This window comes from Alosa alosa, chromosome 5 (assembly GCF_017589495.1).
Source record: "Alosa alosa isolate M-15738 ecotype Scorff River chromosome 5, AALO_Geno_1.1, whole genome shotgun sequence".
Lineage (NCBI taxonomy): Eukaryota > Metazoa > Chordata > Actinopteri > Clupeiformes > Clupeidae > Alosa > Alosa alosa.
The window spans coordinates 22417992-22438531 of NC_063193.1; the positions used below are offsets into that span (position 1 = coordinate 22417992).

Below are 20540 nucleotides of genomic sequence, written 5' to 3' on the forward strand. Positions count from 1 at the left end.
TCATTACACACTGGACAACAAAATGCAAAATCTAGTTCTCAAAATGAGCATTTTTGCTATGTCTGTTCCATCACTTTCTCATTTTTCTGGTATCAGAAAAAAACTTTGAAAAGACAAAATGTACTGAATAAAAAAATAATTTATTAATTCCTCCCAAGATGTAACTGCCATTGATATGTAAGACATACAGTAAATACCTAGCAAGATACAGCAAATTTCATTGAACTACAACTTGTCATTTTTCATCGAAATAGACCTACAGTCAACACCTGTTGTACTGTTTTCTCCACCAAATAGGCTATACAGTACTTTGTCTAAATGTGCATTAGATCCATACTTGCAAATAGCAACACAGAACAGACATCTCTTATGTATAATGAATGATTGCTGATTGAAGAATTGTGCAAAAGAGTTTCACACAGGTGTATCAGAGATTCAGACTTATGCAAGGAATCTATACCACCTCTGAAAAGATGTTTTCCTTTTGTTTAGCATGGGAAAATCAATAGAGTTTGGGGCTTTTGAATGTCACCTGTGTTAACTGTTTTGCAAAAGGGTGTGAGAAATGTGTGAACCCAATGAAAATGTGTGAACACATTCGCAAGAGATGACTTCTGCTGTGCAAAGAAAGTAGTCATGAAGACCAAGTGGGTTCTAGTTTACTTAAGCAGGTAAAAGCAATCGAGAAAAACTGTAATGATTGCTGTTTATATCACCACTTCTTATCAACAGACTCCCAGCAGCCTATGGGCCACAACAGCAGTCAGAGTGGAAATGAACAAGTACTCTCTCTTTCCCTACATCAAACCGCTCTTGAAAAGAAGAGTTCGGTGCAATTCATTATTTTAACGAGGGTTAATCACTAAGGTTATGTTGTCCACGGGTAATTCACCAAGGCTTCTGGGGATTGGCTAAATCCAAAATAGGAAAGAGGCAGACATAACTATGCGATTGCATTGTTCAAGGGAGACAGCTTAACAACGGGGGGCCTTTAATCAACGAACACATCCTCCCAATTATTAAAGTTTTACTGCCTTTAAACCAGCATGAAAAATTATGATGTGGTGTAAAACCATCCCTTCCCTAAACGCTCCTTGAGGGTGGGTTGGATCGGTGTGGAAATGACCGTCACGTCAAAAATGACACTGTGGATTTCACGGTTAGGGGAGTGAACCGGGAGAGGATCCTTTGAAAAGGAATCCAGTGAATTCGTTCCAGTTGAACGCTTATTAAAGTCTCTGCCTGAAGCGTGGCCCCCAACGAGGTGTGCAACAACTCCACCCTCCAAGCTTATTCGTGGTGTGGCAGCCTACTAAATGGAGCTCTTCACAAAGTTTCCGTGTGTCTATAAGAGTGGAGGACGGAAGAGATTTTCGGATCTGGACTAGACTGCAAGAGAAATGCCCACAGTAGGCGATGAAAACTACGCACGTTCCAACGTACCGGCACTTCCGAAAGGTAGGCTAAATGATTTAGGATTGAATGCACTCTACGCAGTAACAATCAGCTGCTGAATAGAGTTTGATAGCAAATTCTTTCTTTCTATTTTTCTCTCTTTTTATGCGTGTCTTCTGTTTTTAACTTTTACCAGACATTTTCCTTCGGCTAACAAATATGCAATTATACAGAGTTTGTGTATTGCACTAAACTATTTTGAAGATATTACATTCAGCTACCTCCATAGGTACATGCTCTTGTTTTAATAACCTATGTGGTATGATTATCCTTTAGGCTTTGGATAAAGTGTCATGTTTTTTCCCCCTACTTAATAAGTAGGCCTACCTATGTTTTTTTCTACTTAATAAGTACCTATGATTTCAATCGTAAAGTCAGGGGCATGTACATTTCAATATCATGCTTTTCTTATTATTTTTTTTATTGGTACAGAATTGTCCACAATTAGAGCAGGTTCTTCAAGTTCAGAGTCATATGCTGTGCTTTCCAAGGCATGAAGCAGAGTATCATCATGAATTCTGAGTGTGGTGGTGTTCAAAGCCAGCAGAGCCACCTAAGCAACCACAAGCATCAGAAGAATGGTCCCAGCAACCAGGAGCTGCCACCAGACCCTGCAATACCCATGCCGGTGTGTGACCTCCAGATCGAATACACAAAGGTATGCTAGAAAATATGGCATTTTCAGTGTTTTGCCTTCAATTGTGAACTGATGAATTATTACAAATGTTGGTAATCATCTTCTGAATTAATACAGGAGTTGCATACCACTTTTGTAATTGTTTCAGTCATAGTAGTTCACCGATAGCTTGTCTGCAGAGCGGTTATGCTGTATATGACTGTTGTTCTTTTAAGACTTATTCATCCTTTTCTCAGATATTTATTAACAATGAGTGGCATGAGTCCTGTCAGAAAAGGAAGATGGCTGTGTACAATCCAGCAACCTCTGATATCATCTGTGAAGTGGAGGAGGGGGACACAGTAAGTAGGCTAGAAAACATATTGTTAGGCTGGTCAAAAATGTTTAAATGAGCATTAAATGCTGGTACTCTGTAAGAATGATCATGTTCAGACATGATCAGAACATTGCGGGATATTTTGGGAGGCATAAGCATCTTACTGCAAATAGTTTTTGTCCAGTGTCCTGAAAGTTTTTTCTAATGTTGTATCTGTACTGGCATGACAGATGTCATTAGCCTGATATGATTTTGAATATTAGCTACACAATTAAAGGTGGCCTTTCTGTCCTACTTCTTCGTTCCTCTCAGGAGGACATTGACAAAGCTGTTAAACATGCCAGGGAGGCATTTCAGCTGGGGTCGCCATGGAGACGGATGGACGCATCAGAAAGAGGCTGCTTGCTCAACAAGTTGGCAGACCTTGTGGAGAGAGACCAGCGGATACTAGCGGTGAAAACAGACTATTTCCAGGGACATTTTCATATTCAAATGCATAAAGAGGATACTTTTCCTCATACATGATGCAAATGAAAAATATCAAAGTGAAATCCTCCATCATGAACGAATGATACAAAGTGCTTAAATGTTTGCATTTCATTTTAATTTGTTCTGTAATGCAACGTTTTGCCAATGTTTTTGTTTTCAGACCATGGAATCAATTAACTCTGGGAAGCTCTTCCTGATGGCCTACTTTGTTGACCTTGTGGCAACCATAAAGACTCTAAGATACTATGCTGGCTGGGCAGACAAGGTTCAAGGAAAGACTATTCCTGTTGGTGAGTGTCTTGGCCATGACATGCAGAGCTTTTTATTAAGATCATAACAGACTTCTCACTTCTGCACTTTAAAAGTGTGTTCTTGAAAGTTTTTATGCATGCATGTGTCAGATTGTGTATGTGTTCACTAGTTCAGTTTAGTGCTGACATTCTCCAACTGTGATGTTGTTTCTCTGTTAAGATGGAGACTATTTCACCTTTACTCGACATGAGCCTATTGGAGTGTGCGGTCAAATTATTCCTGTGAGTAGAATTAGACTACCAGTAGTGCCAGAACACTAATACTCTTGTATGCATGTGACATACAATATCAGTATATATTCTATTAATAATTAATGCTGTCAAACTTCTTCTTTTTGATGTTGATGTGGAAATATACTTATGATCTAAAACATGTATGACGGCTGCATGCTACACACAGTGGAATTTCCCACTGATGATGTTCGTGTGGAAGATCGCCCCTGCCTTGTGTTGTGGAAACACCGTGGTCATTAAACCGGCCGAGCAGACGCCTCTGACGGCTCTCCACATGGCCCAGCTCATAAAAGAGGTTGTGTGTTTGCTTCTTCATTTCAAGATGATCGGATAAACTCCTCCACAGACAGATAGGCAGCCTTTCAGAAAACTGAACCATTAGGTTTCATAAAACAAAAATGATGTGTTGCATGCAAAATATGATGTGTTGCATGCATGACTATGTATAGAAACGATATTTCTCAGAAATTGTTTTTACAAAGAAATTTGCAGTGAAACAGATGAGTGAAATTGTAAACAAATGAAGTGGAAGATTTTTGTTGTTTAATTTTGGATGGTGCAAGTCATGCTTATCTGGCCACTGTGTCTCTGGTTCACCAGGCTGGCTTTCCTCCTGGGGTTGTTAATGTGGTACCAGGATATGGGCCAACTGCAGGGCATGCCATTGCCCATCACATGGACATCAACAAAGTGGCTTTCACTGGGTCTACACAGGTAAATCAATGGCATCATCTTCAAATGAATGCATATGAGAGAATAAGAACACAACAATAAAAGCATACTAATAAGAAACAGATATATAAATGTAAAGATATTAAATATGAAGTAAGAAAGTACTCTATTTACATAATTGGCAAATTGCCACAATTAGCAGAAGTATAGCATACATTGAAATGTAATTTGTAATATTTAGTATATTAATAAAATCACATTGCTCAGTATTTATGAAAATCCTGCTGTTTTTATAGGCTCCACAGAGCTTCACATGTCTGTTATTGTTCTCATGGACAGGTTGGGAAGCTCATCCAGAGGGCTGCTGGTGACACTAATCTCAAACGTGTCACACTTGAACTAGGAGGCAAAAACCCCAACGTTGTCTTTGCAGATTCTGATTGTGAGTAACAATAGTGGAGGCCTTAAAACGTATTGACACAATTCAGCCACAGTGTGTAGTGCAGCTATATCAGGACAGGGACTCCAGGAAATATCCCTAGAAGATGTAATTTTTCAGACAATTGCCGGCATTATTAAAATCATATTAAATAATGTATATCATACAAAGTAAACACATCATACCATAATGTATATTTACAGTTGTGTTAACAAATGGTGCTCACAAAAAGTGCTAAAAATACATTTTTGCTTATGTAAAACGGTATGCAATACGATAAGGCAAAGTAGTGAACCCTTTATTAGGGTCGCCATTCTTAATTCAATGAAATATCATAATATTGTTGTTGTTTATATTGGTGGGACCCCATACGAGGGCCTGTTCAGACTGTTGTGAGAGATGAAGGTGTTGTCCGTGTGCTGTGTTCTGGCCACAGTGGAGCTGGCTGTGCAGCAGGCCCATCACGGCCTCTTCTTCAACCAGGGCCAGTGCTGCCTGGCCGGCTCCCGGGTGTTCGTGGAGGAGCCTGTCTATGAGGAGTTTGTGCGCTGCAGTGTGGAGATGGCCCAGAGGAAAGTGCTGGGCAACCCCCTGGACCCCAGCGTGGACCACGGACCACAGGTAGGAAAACTGTATTTGTCCTAAAAGAGAAAACTGGTCACTAAGTAGTAATAATGTAATGTATGCCTAAAAACAGTCTTACAAGGACGATAAATACAACCCTCTCACTTCATATATAATATAAATTAATATATGATAAAATAAATGTATAAGAAAATTATTTTAAACAGAATTTGCCAATTTCCACTAAGTAGAAGTTAAGATTTTTCACTTTGACAGTAAATGCAGTTTTTTGTATGAGCGCACCTCAAAGCATCTTTGTACAGTTCTGATTAGAAAGCTTGCCACCCCCTCGCCAGATTGACAAGAAGCAGTTTGATAAGATCCTGGAGCTGATTGACAGTGGGAAGAGGGAAGGGGCCAAGCTGGAGTGTGGAGGGGCCCCCTGGGGCCAGAAAGGCTTCTTTATCCAGCCAACAGTCTTCTCCGACGTGAGAGACAACATGCGCATCGCCAGGGAGGAGGTAGGTTACAAAACTGCCATGACAAAAGACTGCTTGACACTGATGTCTGTTAAATTATTATTATATCATTCTTGTAATAATATAACTGCATACTGATTATATCATTGTACTTGTTATGTGTTCAGTTAACTGGGAAAGCCACAAAACTGAAGACATCATACTGAAAAAAAAAGATTCTACCAGGTGGTAGCGATATTCCAAAATAACTCTCTCTCTCTTTCTCTCTCTCTCTTTCTTTCTCTCTCTACAGATTTTTGGCCCTGTTCAGCTGATCATGAAGTTTCGCAGTGTAGAGGAAGTCATCCAGAGGGCCAATGACACTCAGTATGGCCTGGCTGCAGGGGTTTTCACCAGCGACATCAGTAAAGCGCTCGCCATCACATCAGCTCTGCAAGCAGGAACCGTGTGGTAAGAACAGGCACTTTGAGTCTCCTACACTCCTAGAATGACTGATTCTTTTTTATTATTGTGTTACATGTTCCAAATGTAAAGCACTTTGAGCTGCATTCTGTGTATGAAAGGTGCTATACAAATAAAGCGTATTATTAGTATTATATTATTATTATTATTATTAGACTGCAATGATGGCTCATCTGCACAAATTATCATTAACTCATGTGTCTTATTATTTTGATTTCATTTAGGGTTAACTGCTACAATGCAATGAGCACCCAGTGTCCATTTGGTGGGTTTAAGATGTCAGGAAATGGGAGAGAATTGTAAGCTGTTTTTTTATTCTTATGAATGATTTTAGACATTTTATAAAATGTATAAATATTATAAAACTTCAATTGTGTCTAATCTTTTACCAAATCAAGTTAATATTGTGTGTGTATTGGGTGTGTTTGTGTGTTTTGTGTCTGTGCGAGATAGCAATTGTACAATGTTTTTCTATGAAGGTATATGGCAGTAGTGTAATTTTAGTGCAACATTTGTTTCACAGGGGAGAGTACAGCTTACAGGAATACACAGAAGTAAAGGCTGTTACCATCAAGATCTCTCAGAAAAACTCTTGAAGGCTGTGGTCATTTGCAATATTTCTCTGGCCTTCAATGACAAGCATTCATCCTCCATATCCAGATAGGGAAGCATCATGCCTAGCTGGACTGGTCATCATAGTCTTTTGCATACTTACTGTTACAGTACTTCACCATATTCATTGCATGGTTTCAATCCAAGGACTTTAATTATGGGACTACTTTCATTAGTCGCATAATATTACAGGAGAAGAATAACCTCCAATAACTCTATGAAGAGGCTATTCATTTCAAATAATAACTGGGAGGAGATGGCAAATTGTGTAAGAATGTCATGAGATACAAATCTGCAGGCATGGCAGTCATAGCTCTTCCTCCTCAGTCTGGCATACTGAATACAGATTAGAGCACAGTGTAGGAGTGGGAGTGTTGTGTTGTACATTTGTTTCAGACCAGATGTGGAGGGAGATGTGCTGTAAATATGTTTGTGTTCTGTGGTGATTGTTTATGTATTCGGTTGTCAGTGGAGGATCTAAAGAGTGAATTTGATCAGATTCAGATGTTGTCTTGTAGAGAATACATCATTGCTATTACCAACTCACAGTTTAGGAGAGCAGCAAGAAGCGCACAGTCTTAATGTGTAATCTCTGCTCTTCAGCCTGATTCCTGTTTCATTGCACATGATTGTCCAATAAACTATAGCGTATGATGCTTTTGCCATGTGTGACATGTTGATATAAGTGTGCCAGTATGTATAATTCTTGATCTTATAATTAACTTCCAAATGTAGCCATCAGAGTATAATATTTTTGTAACCATTTTGTTACACTTTCCTATTATGATTTTCCTATAAGTGATTTCACACATGCTCTTACAGACTTAGCAACTTAATTTATCTACAAAAATACAAATGAACATATACAGCAATATGTACACTTAAAAGATGACACGTATGAAACTTGGTTCAAGGTACCAATATGAAATACATCCCATCAGGAGCTTGAGACAGTTTGTGTGTTTGCAGTGCATATATATCACATCTGTAAGCGTTAGTTAAAGTTACTAAAACTAGTGTCTGGGAGGGCCTCCTCTTCCCCGCCCTCTTCCTGGTCCGGGGTTAGGACCTCTAGGATTGCCTGGTAGTGGACCCCTGGGAGCTGGAGGGTGGGTGATTGGCCCACGGGGGTTTGCGGCAGCCAATGAGACGTCTTTTTGCAAGTTCACTCCTGCTGCACCTGGTTTCCCTGACAACTTTGGTGACTTGCCTTTAGCTTGTTCTTTAATGGGTTCTGCAGAGAGTCATAAATGTACTTATCATTCAACAATTTGTTTTATTTCAAAATTGTGATAGTGTGTTACTTCAGTGTCGTACCCCGTATTAAAAACTGTGTGAAAGTACTGTATGTAGGTATGAGTAAGAATGTATGTAAATGTGTGTTTCTGTATACACATAGGCATCCATTACTCTTGGTAGGTAGACCATGGAGTTGCACGTTGGATGATACATAAGTCTGATGTGGGCATGTGTGTATGTACAGTATGTATTAGTGTGGACTGTGTGTGTGTGTACTGTATATGTCAGTTTGCATATATGAGCGCACCTGCTGGCTTCTCTGGTTCAGGTGGCGGAATAAGTGACTTGTTGGGCATGAGGTCCTCCAGGTCCTTCATCACCTGGTTGGTACTGGCCTTATTATTCCTGCGATTCTTCTCCTCATCTCTGGCCTACACACAGTCATTGTCCCATAGGTATCAAATCATACTGTCTACTAATATATTCATAACAAAAATAGATTTCTACCCATACAGAATTGTTTACATGTCCTCATGCTGTATGTTTCATTATTTACTAACCATTTGCATCTTTTTCTTTAGGTCCAAGTTAGCTTGCTGGTAAGCTTTTGACACAGCATTCAGGTAATAGATTGCCAAACTGACAAGTAAGGGAAAAACAATTCAATCACAGAGACACTTATTTCCACTTGGTTTCACCCTTCTCACAACTAAATTGGGGTCTTGGTTATTCCAATGGGTTCCTCTTGCAAAATACATTTGCAAACTCTAGTGACACACCATGCTGGGTGTTTTTTTCTTGTTGAAAGCCTTAAGTATTAATCTTACACTGGCACCTGTGCACTGGGTGCTTTTTCAGGCCTCTCTTTTAGCCTGGAATCAGGGTCAGGCACTGTAGGGATGGAAGTCTTTCCGTTCTGACTGCCAGTTCTTTCTTACTCTCAAACTGTTTCCTAAATACAAAATACCATTTTCTAAATACTAAATACAAATACAAACACTAAAGAGTGTACTAAAGACAAAAGTAAATCGTTTTGATTTTTAATAAACAAGGCTGTCAAAGCTAAAAGCAATCATCGATTAGTGAAACAATGTTCTTGCTGAACGCCCGGTCTCTATTCTATTGTATGATGTGGATGGAATGGTTGCAAAGGTTGCAACGGATGCTTGCTTGGAAAACGGTATCACTTTTTTTGAGCAAATCTATTCCTAAGGAGACTCTTACATATTACAAAAATCTGTTATTTTTTTTCTGAATATAGTTTCCTAAAATTAATGGCTCCTACATGGTCATAATTGTCCACTCACACCATCAGCAGCACAGCAGGCATGATGAGCCCAGGGTTGGATGCGTAGCTGAAGATGGTTCCCATAAATTCAGGCAGGTCCCGGTCAATCGTGTCAATGACCACATCATACATCTTCTCATTTCCACTGTCAAATCAACACAATGCAATGCATAATGCATTAGCGTATACATTTCCTCTTCGAGCACAGAACAGAGCACACAATAAAGTTAATGAGGGGTAAACACATGCGCAATAAATCATGATAACCATGACAACAACACCAATTCCATGATGAACTCAAACATCCTAATAATGTCAACACGCCCTTCATAAACCCATTTACATGCACGCGGACACAACGTTTATATTCATAAGTGGGGCATTAAATAATAGGCAGAATTATTCACCCTGAAATATCCTATCATGCTTTTAGCTAGAGTCCTGGTAGCTGCGTTCTCCCTCACCTGAAGGGTCCACAGTCGAAGGAGGGCGAGAGGGTCATGATGGTGTAGATGACGGGCATGAGGCTAAGGAAGAGCACCAGCAGGAGGAGGCCCATGTAGAAGTTGTTGGAGCCGGAGGCTTTGAACACGCGGGCATGGGGCACGTTGCAGCTCATCACCGCCCAGCACTGGTAGTACATGGAGCTGAGGAGGCGAAGGACGTTGATGCCAACCAGGCCTGGGGCATAGAATGCTCCCATCCTACAAAAGACACATATGCACACACATGTGCCCACACACACACACACACACACACATACATATGTACACATATACACACACACACAAATGAAATGTTGGTTGGAATATGAAGAAATCAACTTGAAAGTCTGAGTATAAGGGTGATGTAAGTGCATTCAGAGCAGCTATTTCAAGCAGTGGCTAAAGGCTGTACTAGATGGATAATATGACTTCCTCACTTCCTCACCAGATCATCCCCTGGTTGAAAATGAGCCCAAGCACATTGCCACTGATGTCAAATTCTGCATACGATGGCTGAAAATACATAGAGACAAATAATACATAAACACACACACACACACACACCCAGAGAGACACATGCAAACACGCATACAGAGACAAACACGTATTGTGACTTTTCATTTGTTATTTACCTTCATTACAAGCCTCCCACTGTCTCTCTTTGCCCTCTAATGTAATTAAGCGCTTCCGATGGTGTCGCCTGTCTCTTTGTCCCTGGGCTCGAAAAGTATCACCTGTCCCTGCCAGATGTCATACTACTATCCCACGCGGCGCGTGTGAATGTGGACACAGATATAGAGTGACAAGTCGAGTGCAGCTGAATTGCTTCTAGGATTTACTGTTCACAAAGCACACATCCTGAGAAGGACGGCCGTTCAGATTAGAGTTATCCGAGCTGTAACATGAGATGCAGCTGAAAGTGTACAGACCCCAGACTGCTTTTGACAGGATACTGTGTCTCAATGTAAGTGAGGTGACTGCCTATTAATAATGAGAATAGCTGTAGTTGTCTCTTCACACCAGGAACAATAACTATAAAGATAATTATAACTATAACGACATTAGTGTCCACACTGACCAATAATAAGGAAAGTCTCCTTTTGTTGATGAATGTCATGTCTAAAATCTGATGCATTCTGATTGGCTGTCAGCTTTTTAACATTCTGAAAAACAATATCGTTCTTCATGTTGTTATCGTTGTAGTTTATGTGTGGACGTTGTCATTCATATTCATATCATTTTTGGTGTGAATGGCCCTTTAGTCAAAGTAGGACTCACAAATCCAGCCTCCAGGTCCCAGCACCAGCAGTAGTTGAGGAAACGTACAAGCACTGCCCTCATGAAGTCCCCAATGAGGATGGTCAGGTATGACACCTGAATATCAGAGACTGTGAGCTTCACAAACTCCTGCACGCACAAAAATCAGGAACTTCATCAGGAACATTAGACACAGTATGTGTCTTTCGATACATAAAACATATTTCATCTACACCCAGTGTCCCATAATCCCATCCCATAATATCACCACATGTCTTATTACTGTAATTTCCGCGGCTTATACATTGATTTTGCTAAATTTCTTCAGCTATGAGGTTAATACATGGGAGCTTTTTAATATGGGTCTAATATGGTTTTGTTTTTTTAACTTGCATAAAACATTGTCCTGCGGTTTATACACAATGTGGCTAATCCTGACACAGGAAATTACTGTCGTTTTATGAAGCAGCTTTTCAAACTTACAATGCCAACACCAGTTTCCCAGCATGGGCCTCTGATGACGTCGGCAGGATCAATGTCTGGAGGAGGGATGTTAGTCGTAGTGTTGTGATGCATGGAGTAATTGACATAGTATTCTTCGATGGCCCAGATCGTAGCATTCTTGATGTCTTTCTCACTCTCCAGCTAAGCAAAGATATCAAATGTCATAAAATAGTCGAGATGTCAAAACAATCAGTTAATGACATTCAAATTCAGATTTTAAAATGTATTTACACTATGGCTTTATCAGTGCTCAGGTACCCTGTAGATATAGCAAGTTATTCATTATGGAGAAAATAATAAAACTACTAGTAACAGTAATAGTTGGAAAAGTTGGAAAGTTGATGGCAAATAATAATTGCACTACCTTAGCTTGTACTTCATCAAACAAAGCAAACAGGAAGGTGTAGAGGTTGCCCAGGAAGAGGGCAAAAATTCTGCCCAGCTGCCATTTCAAAGCAATCCGAGGGTGATAGTCTTCCAGCTCACCAATAGTCTCAAACAACGGTGGACAAGCCAAACCCAGGAGAGACATCACAAATTCCACCTGAGATAGTGCGTGAGAGAGAGAGTTTTGAAAAAAAGGCCGGCAAACACAAACTCAATATGACTCTAACTCTGTCTGAGATGATAGTTCTGGAGGCCTAACCAGAGAGATCACCTCATTTTTCTCAAACCATGACAGCTCCCCTTCCTCCTTATCAGCAAACTCCTGTGACCTCTTGACCACAAAGTAGATGAGGTAGCCACTTCCTGCGAGGGAGCAGAGGATGAGCACGTTGGCTAAGAGTCGGAGAAACCTGCGCAGGTGAATGTTCTCATCCTTCTGCTGTTCCTGCAAGTCCACTATAGACTCCTACAGGGGTACAAAACATTAACATCACGTCATATATGGTCCAGTGATATGTAAATGCTCTCATCACTGTTTGAATAAATGAGTAGGTAATGATAAAAAAAAAAAAAATCACAAAAACAAACGTTCAACACCCTACTACTACATCCACAACATGTAAAAATGAAACATTCAGGTGGTTTTGACCGAAGTTATTTTCGTCCACTGTTTATGAAATCATTATACTTAGGCCTATATGGAAACAAGGAGGAGGGCAAGGAGTGTGCCCTGCTTGCACACTAGGCTACACCCTACTCTAGCAACATGGCTGAAACCAGGGTACTGTTTTCTTTATATAAGCCCTTATAATGTACGCATACTTACTGAGGATTAAGATTCACAGGCTGATTTGAATTTACAATTAGCATACTAGATACTTTCAGTCCAAGCAAACTACATGCATTTTTCATCAGCACTTGGAAATCGAAGCTCATGAACAGGTGACCTCAATGTTGCTAGTACGATACACCTCTTCCTGAACTACAGGAGCCCCCACTGCTCTAGTCGAATGGCTGGTGTGCCTCTTAAAGGAAAAGTCCTTGATTCCAATCTCTTTTTTTTTTCTTGAGGATATGGCTCTCTAACTGCCTGATTAATGTGTGCATTTTATTTTTTTTTTAAAATGAACATTTTGATTGCAATATCAATGGAACTCACCTGGTTAAAGTAAGGATAAATGAAGAAAAACATGTTGTTTCATTACATTACATTACATTACATTACATTACATTACATTTGGCTGACACATTTTTAGTCAAAGGCTGGGAGACCTGTCAGGAGGGCGTTGCAGTAGTCAAGTCGTGAGATGACTATTGCCTGAACCAGAAGTTGGGTAGCATCTTGAGTCAAGTAAGTCCTGATTTTCCGTATGTTGTAGAGTGCTAAAACGGCATGACCGGGCGACTGAGGCAACATGATCTGAGAAGTTTAGTTGGTTGTCGAGAACAACTCCTAGATTTCTTGCAGTCCTGGTAGGTGAAACAGACAGGGAGTCAAATTTGATGTTGATGTCGTGGTGTATGGTAGGTTTAGCTGGGAGGACCAGCAGTTCAGTCTTTGAGAGGTTCAGCTGGAGGTGGTGTGCCTTCATCCATGTAGCTATGTCTGAGAGGCAATCCGAGATCCGTGCTGAAACCAAGGGGTCATCAGGTGGAAAGGACAGATAGAGCTGTGTGTCGTCTGCATAGCAGTGGTATGAGAAGCCATGCTAACGGATAATCTGTCCCAAGGAGGTGGTGTAGATAGCAAAGAGAAGGGGCCCAGCACTGAGCCCTGGGGACCCCTGTGGTGAGATGGTGAGGTGCAGATAGCTGACCAAGCTATGCGAATGTTAAACGAAAGGCCCTGTGAGGTAAGATTCAAACCAGGAGAGAGCAGAACCGGAGATTCCCATGTTAGCGAGTATAGAGAGAAGGATGCGGTGCGTGTCAAAGGCAGCCGATAAGTCAAGCAGAATGAGTACTGATGACCGAGTGGTCGCCTTGGCTTCTTTTAAGGCTTCTGTTACAGACAGCAGAGCCGTTTCGGTAGAGTGGCCGCTTTTGAACCCAGACTGATTTGGATCCAGAAGGTTGTTCTGTGAAAGGAAGTCAGAGACCTGTTTGGAGACTGCTCGTTCAATGCCTTTGGATAGGAAAGGCAAGATTCTGTAGGAGTGCGGTATCTGAGTCAGATGCGTTGTGTGGGCATGTAGAGAATGGACTGCTGATTGCCGCCACTTTGTTTGTAAAAAATGGGGTCATGTAATAGTCTATTTAGTTCAAACAGCAGAATTAGCCAGAAATTGTATGACAGCATTATTAAGATGGGGGTGCTGACCTTAAAGCTGGTGGTGATGGGGAGGGGGGGGTGCTGACCTTAAAGCTGGTGGTGATGGGGAGGGGGGTGCTGACCTTAAAGCTGGTGGTGATGGAGGCGTACTTGTTGTCGGCCGTCTCCGGGTTTCCGATCAGGTAATCCCAGCTGGTGAAGAGCTTCCAGCTGAAGGTGAAAGCGCCATCCTCTGCTCCGTCTCCCCCCTCGTTGGCATTCTTCGCCATGCTGGCATGGGGGCACATTCAGTGGTCAGTCAGCAGGACTGATGGAACAAACACACACTCATGCACGTACACACAAACACACATACAATACCCACACTCACTCAATCATAGGCACACACTCTCTCTCTTGAACAAACACACATGCATACACACACACACACACACACACACACACACACACACACACACACATACAAACTCACACACCCTGGGTTCACACTGAATATGTCCGAGTTGTGCCATGATAAATGTGACAAATCAAAATCAACACTCAAATAAAACACGGAAAATGTGGGTTAGAAAAGTGTTTCTTAACTGGTCCGGCCTTGGGACCCTTAATTTCCCATGGTCATTAAGTTGCAACCCATATAGCGCTTAAGCCAAATGATGTGGTGAACTACGAGGTAGCGTAGGATGCTCAAAGTACTTGTTCGGAACATGTTGATGTTAGGCACATTTATTTGCGAAGTTTTCAACTCCTGTGTCCGATATTAGATCTAATAGCATTTTTTTTTTAACCACAAGCTCCGCAACCCACCCAGAACGGTTCCATGACCCACTTTTGGGTCCTGACCCACCAGTTAAGAAACACTGGGTGAGATGATGAAAGGAGCACAGCTCTCCCTTGTTATGCATTTTTTTATTTTCTATTTACTATTTCTATTTGTTGTGTTTATCAAAGGGATGGGACTCACGTTCTGATGACAACCATCAGGCTATACCCAAATATCCCAACGCCAACGAGGAGATAGGACAGGGGCAGCCTGAACTGTAGGAGTCCTATGGTCCGCTTGTCATTGTAGAACCCATAGAACAGGACAGAGTATTTACAATAACCCTATGAACAAAAGGACAACATTATGGAGATTCGGATGGAGAAAGATTCAGCAGAAAGATTAGCTGATGACCCTGTATTGTGCACTCAACCCCACAGCCCGAGCAGAGGATCCAGGAATAAAGCGCTCACACCAAATTCAAAGAGGACGGAGAAGTCCATAGCCCGGGCTTCATCTGCTCGCGGGACTGTCTTTCGAGGTATAGATCCATAAGGCAGGCCCATTAAGACCTGAAAACACACACACACACACGCATGCACGCACACACACACACACAAAACACACACACACACACAGAGAGAGAGATCAGTGTAAGTAGGCCATACCATACCACATTATCCTAGTTCATGTCCACTGAATTTAAGGTAAATAAAAAGAATTGTGATACATATACTGTATTCATGACGGAAAACATATTGACCTCTGGAATAACGACTAGTCCAAACACAAAGCCAAAAAGTATAAGATTCAGGCCGTACATCCATCGGAGAAAGATGAAGTAAGAAGCCACTGAGGACCCAAAGTGACCTTAACAACAGAGAGAAAGATCAACATTACAATTTATAATAACATTCATACATTGCATTTGACAAAGAATTAGTGACAGGTGTTACAAAAACACACTTTCAACTTCTTTGATCTTCCTCTCCCAGGGAATGCAGGCGGTCTTGAAGTTGTCAAAGTCTCTGTTGAACTTGATCCATTTCTGAAGAAAAAAAAAAACATGCATACATAGTTACATAACATGCACACATAAAAGTTTGCAGAAAAAGTTTGCTTGTTATCAAATGTTGAATGTTGTAGTGAAAAGTAATGTAGGTTTACTATAGACCCTTTCAACAATAAAAACAAAAACAATGCTTGAACATTCTATTTGGGCCCCAAACTACTTCCTCTGCATTAAGATAACATATGGAATGTTAAAACGGAAGTCTTGTGGGGCCAACTATGATGCTGATAATAGAACTCTCTTGAAAGGGTCCATACCTTTGCCATCATGACTTTGAATGCATACAGTTTCCTTCCTTTTCCTTTTCCCAGGGCTCCTTCAAACTTCTCCACAAAGCTCTGGGCCTCCCTAGTATCCACACAAAGACAGGAAAAAATGACTATCCAATGCATGATGCTTTCATATGTTAGTGTGTGTGTGTGGGGGCATATTCATCCTGTCAGCAAAGGTGACAGTGACAGATTCATGGCACAGACCCTATACTGTTGGTTCTATAAGACAAAAAACAAAAAAAATCTTTTGCACACTTTTTACTGACAGAGAAGAGACCAAAGAAGACCGAAGGTCACCAACGTAGTAAAGAAAGAACTCCCGCACATTGTCCACTTCGTAAGCAATTTATTGTAGCAACGTTTCGGTCAAACAACCAGCCTAATGATGGTCGTTTCACCAAGATGTTGCTACAATAAATTGCTTACAAAGTGGACATTATGCGGGAGCTCTTTCTTTACTAGTTCTATAAGACAGAAATGATAGATAGATAGATAGATAGATACTTTATTGATCCCTAGGGGAAATTCTAAGAAATTAGAAATGTGACTACGATTGTATTCACACACCACAATGATCACACACCGCTGAAACGTGATCATGCATATAAATTAGCCAATGCATGTTAAGTATCTGTGAATGAAGTCTTTGAACCACCAGCATTGCCTGTCTATTCATTATTGATGTCTGTATTTTAAGAAACGTATTATCTAAGAGCATAACTATACATTCATGAAGTGTGCACACCTAGCTATGGAGCCTCGTCCCCATTTGACAAACTCACAAAACAGAACTAATCCTCATCAACAGATCCTCATTAAAAAAATTGGACCATGCTGACGCAACTGAAGTAGGACACGTCATATGGAACAACTCGCAAAAAACACATTGGGGTCATGGGAGACCAAGACAGCTTCCCATGGCCTACAACAATACATCACCTGTAACATATACCTGCTCTCTGACCTGGGGCACGGTTACAACCACACATGCTCTTAAGGGACCTTGTCTGAGTACACGGGAATGTTATCTGGAGCCTATCGCTCCTGTCTAGCCTGGTGTATTGCCTCTAATTGGTCCCGTCTTCTTATGTCATGCTGCACACACACAACAAGATTGCTTGGAGTACAAAGAGAACCTATGGATTTTTTAACAGCATCATTGCTGGAAATGCACAGATCGTGGGTAACTGAAGCAAAGCCACAATGTCACATATGTACTGCTTTGCAGTGAAAAAAGCTAATAAAATGTCCTTGAATATCAGCACCACCAACCATGATGCAAAACAAGGGACAAGTCAACCGTTTTAGCATTTCAAAACAGTTTATAGAAGTAGGCAAATACTTGGCAAAGCAATCACATCAGGAGCTGAGTTACATACGATGGAGCTTTAATCGAGCAAAACAGAGGACACTGTGGCAGTCACTACATGAACCAGTCAAAAGATGTGGACGTCAAACCGTGAAGATCTTCACAAATCAGAAGAAAAACACAAATAAAAACACTTCAGTTGAGAGAGGACAAGCAGGCGATGTAATGTGTGTACACAAGCAGATTTTTACTTCAGGCACTTGAGTTTCCTCTTCATGCGCCATGGCTTGTTCCGCAGAGTGGCGATAGTCTTCTTTTTTTCCTCCACCTCCTCTTTCAGAGCGGCTATCTCTCCCTCCGACATCGACTCATCTTCCTCATCGTTATCGTCGTCGTTCGATGAACTGTCAGGAGAGAATCAAGCCATCAGAGAGCACCATCTGGCTGGTAGAGGGCTTTGCAAGTGGACCAGCCAGAGGAGGGTAGATGAGGTAGAAGTTGCTTGTTTTGATGTATGCATTGGGCTCTTCCAGTTCAAAAGATGGAAGGCAGTGTGGTATGAATGGGAAAGAGCAGCAATCAGGACAGATAGCTGAAGAGCAGCGTTTCTCTCAAGCAGTCAGGACATGCACTCATCCACAGAAATCATTGACTCAGCGAATAAACCAGATCACACATTGCCACTAATCAGTGATCACATATGATAGGGAACTGCGTGGCAAAATTAAATGTACAATTGTAAAAACCTTTTTGCTGGATGTAGAGAAAATCACATGTGCAACATTTATCGAAACTGGTGGCATCTAAAGATAGCTAGAACAATACTACTTAAGTGTAAACAGATCTTACGTCGCTGCCTCAGCTGGATGCTTAGGCTTATACAAAACAGAAAAGAAATTGGACCCAGAAGACTGTGGGGCAGGAAGCAGACAGCATGGCCAAACATCAACTCAAAGAATACTGCACCTGCTGTCCTTGCCCTTCTTCTTGTCTTTGCCATTGCCACCTTTTCCTGCACCCTTGCCCCCCTCTCTCTTCTCCTTGTTCTGCTCCTGTTTCTCCTGTTTGCTGGCTCCTCTCCCTCCCTTCCTCTTGTTCCCTCGTTCCTCCTCGTTCTCCTCCTCGCTCTCCTCTGCCTTCATCTTCTTTCTGCCGACGTTCCTTTTGCCGCCCCGGTTCCGACCTTTCTTCTCGTCCTCACTCTCCTCCTCCTCGCTCTCCTGCTTGGCTTTCTTTTTGGGCTTCCTCTTCCTGGGAGCTTCCTCCTCCTCACTCTCCTCCTCGCTGTCCTCCTGCCTCCTGCGAGGAGGTGGTTTGGGCTTTCTGTTGGCTCTGGATCTCCTGGTCATGCTCTCTGAGGGAGGAAATATCACAACATTTCAAACACATTAAACAGTGCTGCAGTCTACAGCGTCCAGACAAAGGAGCTGTGTCCAGTTTTCCAGAATCTGTATCTCCAACCACTTACGGTAATACGACATTTGGACAGTTGTATCATCAGCTCAATAGTCAATCCAGAATTATTGTATACATAATAACCATAATGCTATGCTATGCTTTTTGCTAAACACAGTCTGCTCATATTTGCAACACATGACAGGCAGCAGTTCGCATCACACTCAAAAGCAGAATTTGGAAAGCATTTTTTTTTTTTACAGCTCAAGCTCTAAAGACCATGAAGGAACTTACCATCCTCATCACTGTCCAGCACAGCATCTATTTCCATCCCCACTGTGACAAACACAAACAAACAAACAAATACAAATTTGTTTTTAATTGAGAGAACCCAAGTACTTAATCTCAGACTGGAGAACTGAACAATTGATTCAGTTGTCGTTGGATACTTATTCCTTTTCCATCCTCAAGAGTTTTGGGCTACTGTTACAGTCCCGGTGACATCATTACACTCGTCTTACGAGATTGTTGTCTTAAGAGCAAATTAAACAGTCCATGGATAAAATATTTAAAAAGGAATAGTCAAGGTGATGACCCACCATCGTCTATTACTGCGATGTCGTTTTTCCTGCGAGGCATTCTGAGTCTACCAGCTCTGGAGTGGATGTTTCGTCCTCCTGTGTTGCCATCCGAGTGGGTGGCAGGTGCTCAAGCTACGCATCATTCCCAGGTGCATCTGTGTGTAGACTAAGGAGTCTCCTTGACAACGAGTGAGACTCATATGAAGGCTTGAGGTTGACGGGGGAAAACTTTCATGATAGGCTATAGGCAAACACAAGGCAAACACTCAAGATATTTTGAAGGTATTTTCTGTGGCCTAGCGCACTTATGATTTGATTTGCGTATAGAACCTTGCTATAGAATGCTACATGGCCATGAATTTGGCTATGAAAACAATGCGCAAACTATTTTACCACAGAACAAACTCAGAGAATATTACATGTACGTAAGGCATACAGATTAACCTTAAAAAAGAGTTTTGTTCGGCAGATCGCTCACTATGCATTTGTCTAAGTCTGCTACATGTTCCCCTTAATTAAGTCGACACATGTCGCCCTTCCTGCAGTTATGCTGGCATGGCTTTGTTGACCTGTTCAATAATTGAAAGGAAACTGGAGAATGGACCACCAGACTATGTTAAGCAACCGGTTGTTCCTCCTGAAAGTATGTCCTCATGGATTTCAAGTCGGTTTTCTAAATAACAGGCCTCCTTGATTTCCTTTCTCTGTCACAATCAGACTCGGTTTTCACTCTACAAGCGTAGAAGCGGTCGGCGCGGCGCGTAAAAGCGCACCTGGAATGTCGACCCACGTTTTTCCAAGGATGCGACGTCTGTTAGTTGGACGCGCAGAGAATGGAAATGTTCAAAGCTAAAATCCACTGGTTTGCTTAATTATCTAGTCTTTGTAGTTTAAGGACATTTACATGTAGATTAAGTTTCTGTTACTTGCAATTAAGAAATTAATAAAATAAAGTGAACTGAAAATGCGTCTTCAGCATAGTGACGTTTGATGTAACTGTGGTTAACAGCTTTAAATAAATAATGTGTGTAGTATAGTCACCATAA

General features: G+C 41.4%; 2 protein-coding genes across 4 annotated transcripts; one reads left to right on the top strand and one right to left on the bottom strand.

Moving 5' to 3' along the window:
• Positions 1–1257: 1257 nt before the first annotated feature.
• On the top strand, positions 1258–7324 carry LOC125294223 (aldehyde dehydrogenase 1A1-like). 2 transcript variants are annotated; one of them, XM_048242699.1, is made up of 14 exons: positions 1258–1458; positions 1888–2113; positions 2329–2433; positions 2721–2861; positions 3058–3187; positions 3369–3430; positions 3609–3737; positions 4043–4156; positions 4454–4556; positions 4990–5174; positions 5474–5638; positions 5889–6046; positions 6283–6357; positions 6582–7324. In XM_048242699.1, the coding sequence occupies exons 2-14, from the start codon at positions 1949–1951 to the stop codon at positions 6652–6654; spliced, it is 1605 nt and encodes a 534-aa protein (XP_048098656.1). In that variant the 5' UTR covers positions 1258–1458; positions 1888–1948; the 3' UTR covers positions 6655–7324. The 2 variants fall into 2 exon arrangements, with proteins under 2 accessions (XP_048098656.1, XP_048098655.1); XM_048242698.1 differs by having other exon boundaries at positions 1947–2113.
• Positions 7325–7573: 249 nt separating this feature from the next.
• tmc2b (transmembrane channel-like 2b) lies at positions 7574–20411 on the bottom strand. Of its 2 annotated transcripts, XM_048242696.1 has the most exons (20): positions 19513–20411; positions 19208–19249; positions 18485–18872; positions 17770–17922; positions 16195–16285; positions 15832–15913; positions 15629–15735; positions 15339–15437; positions 15067–15209; positions 14225–14372; positions 12102–12296; positions 11808–11987; positions 11423–11584; positions 10961–11089; positions 10128–10195; positions 9662–9901; positions 9217–9342; positions 8470–8548; positions 8217–8340; positions 7574–7904 (listed from the first exon to the last, which is right to left on the bottom strand). In XM_048242696.1, exons 1-20 carry the CDS (start codon positions 19550–19552, stop codon positions 7684–7686), a joined length of 2817 nt encoding a protein of 938 aa, XP_048098653.1. In that variant the 5' UTR covers positions 19553–20411; the 3' UTR covers positions 7574–7683. The 2 variants fall into 2 exon arrangements, with proteins under 2 accessions (XP_048098653.1, XP_048098654.1); XM_048242697.1 differs by lacking the exons at positions 7574–7904; positions 8217–8340 and having other exon boundaries at positions 8469–8548; positions 9195–9342.
• Between the last annotated feature and the right edge of the window lie 129 nt (positions 20412–20540).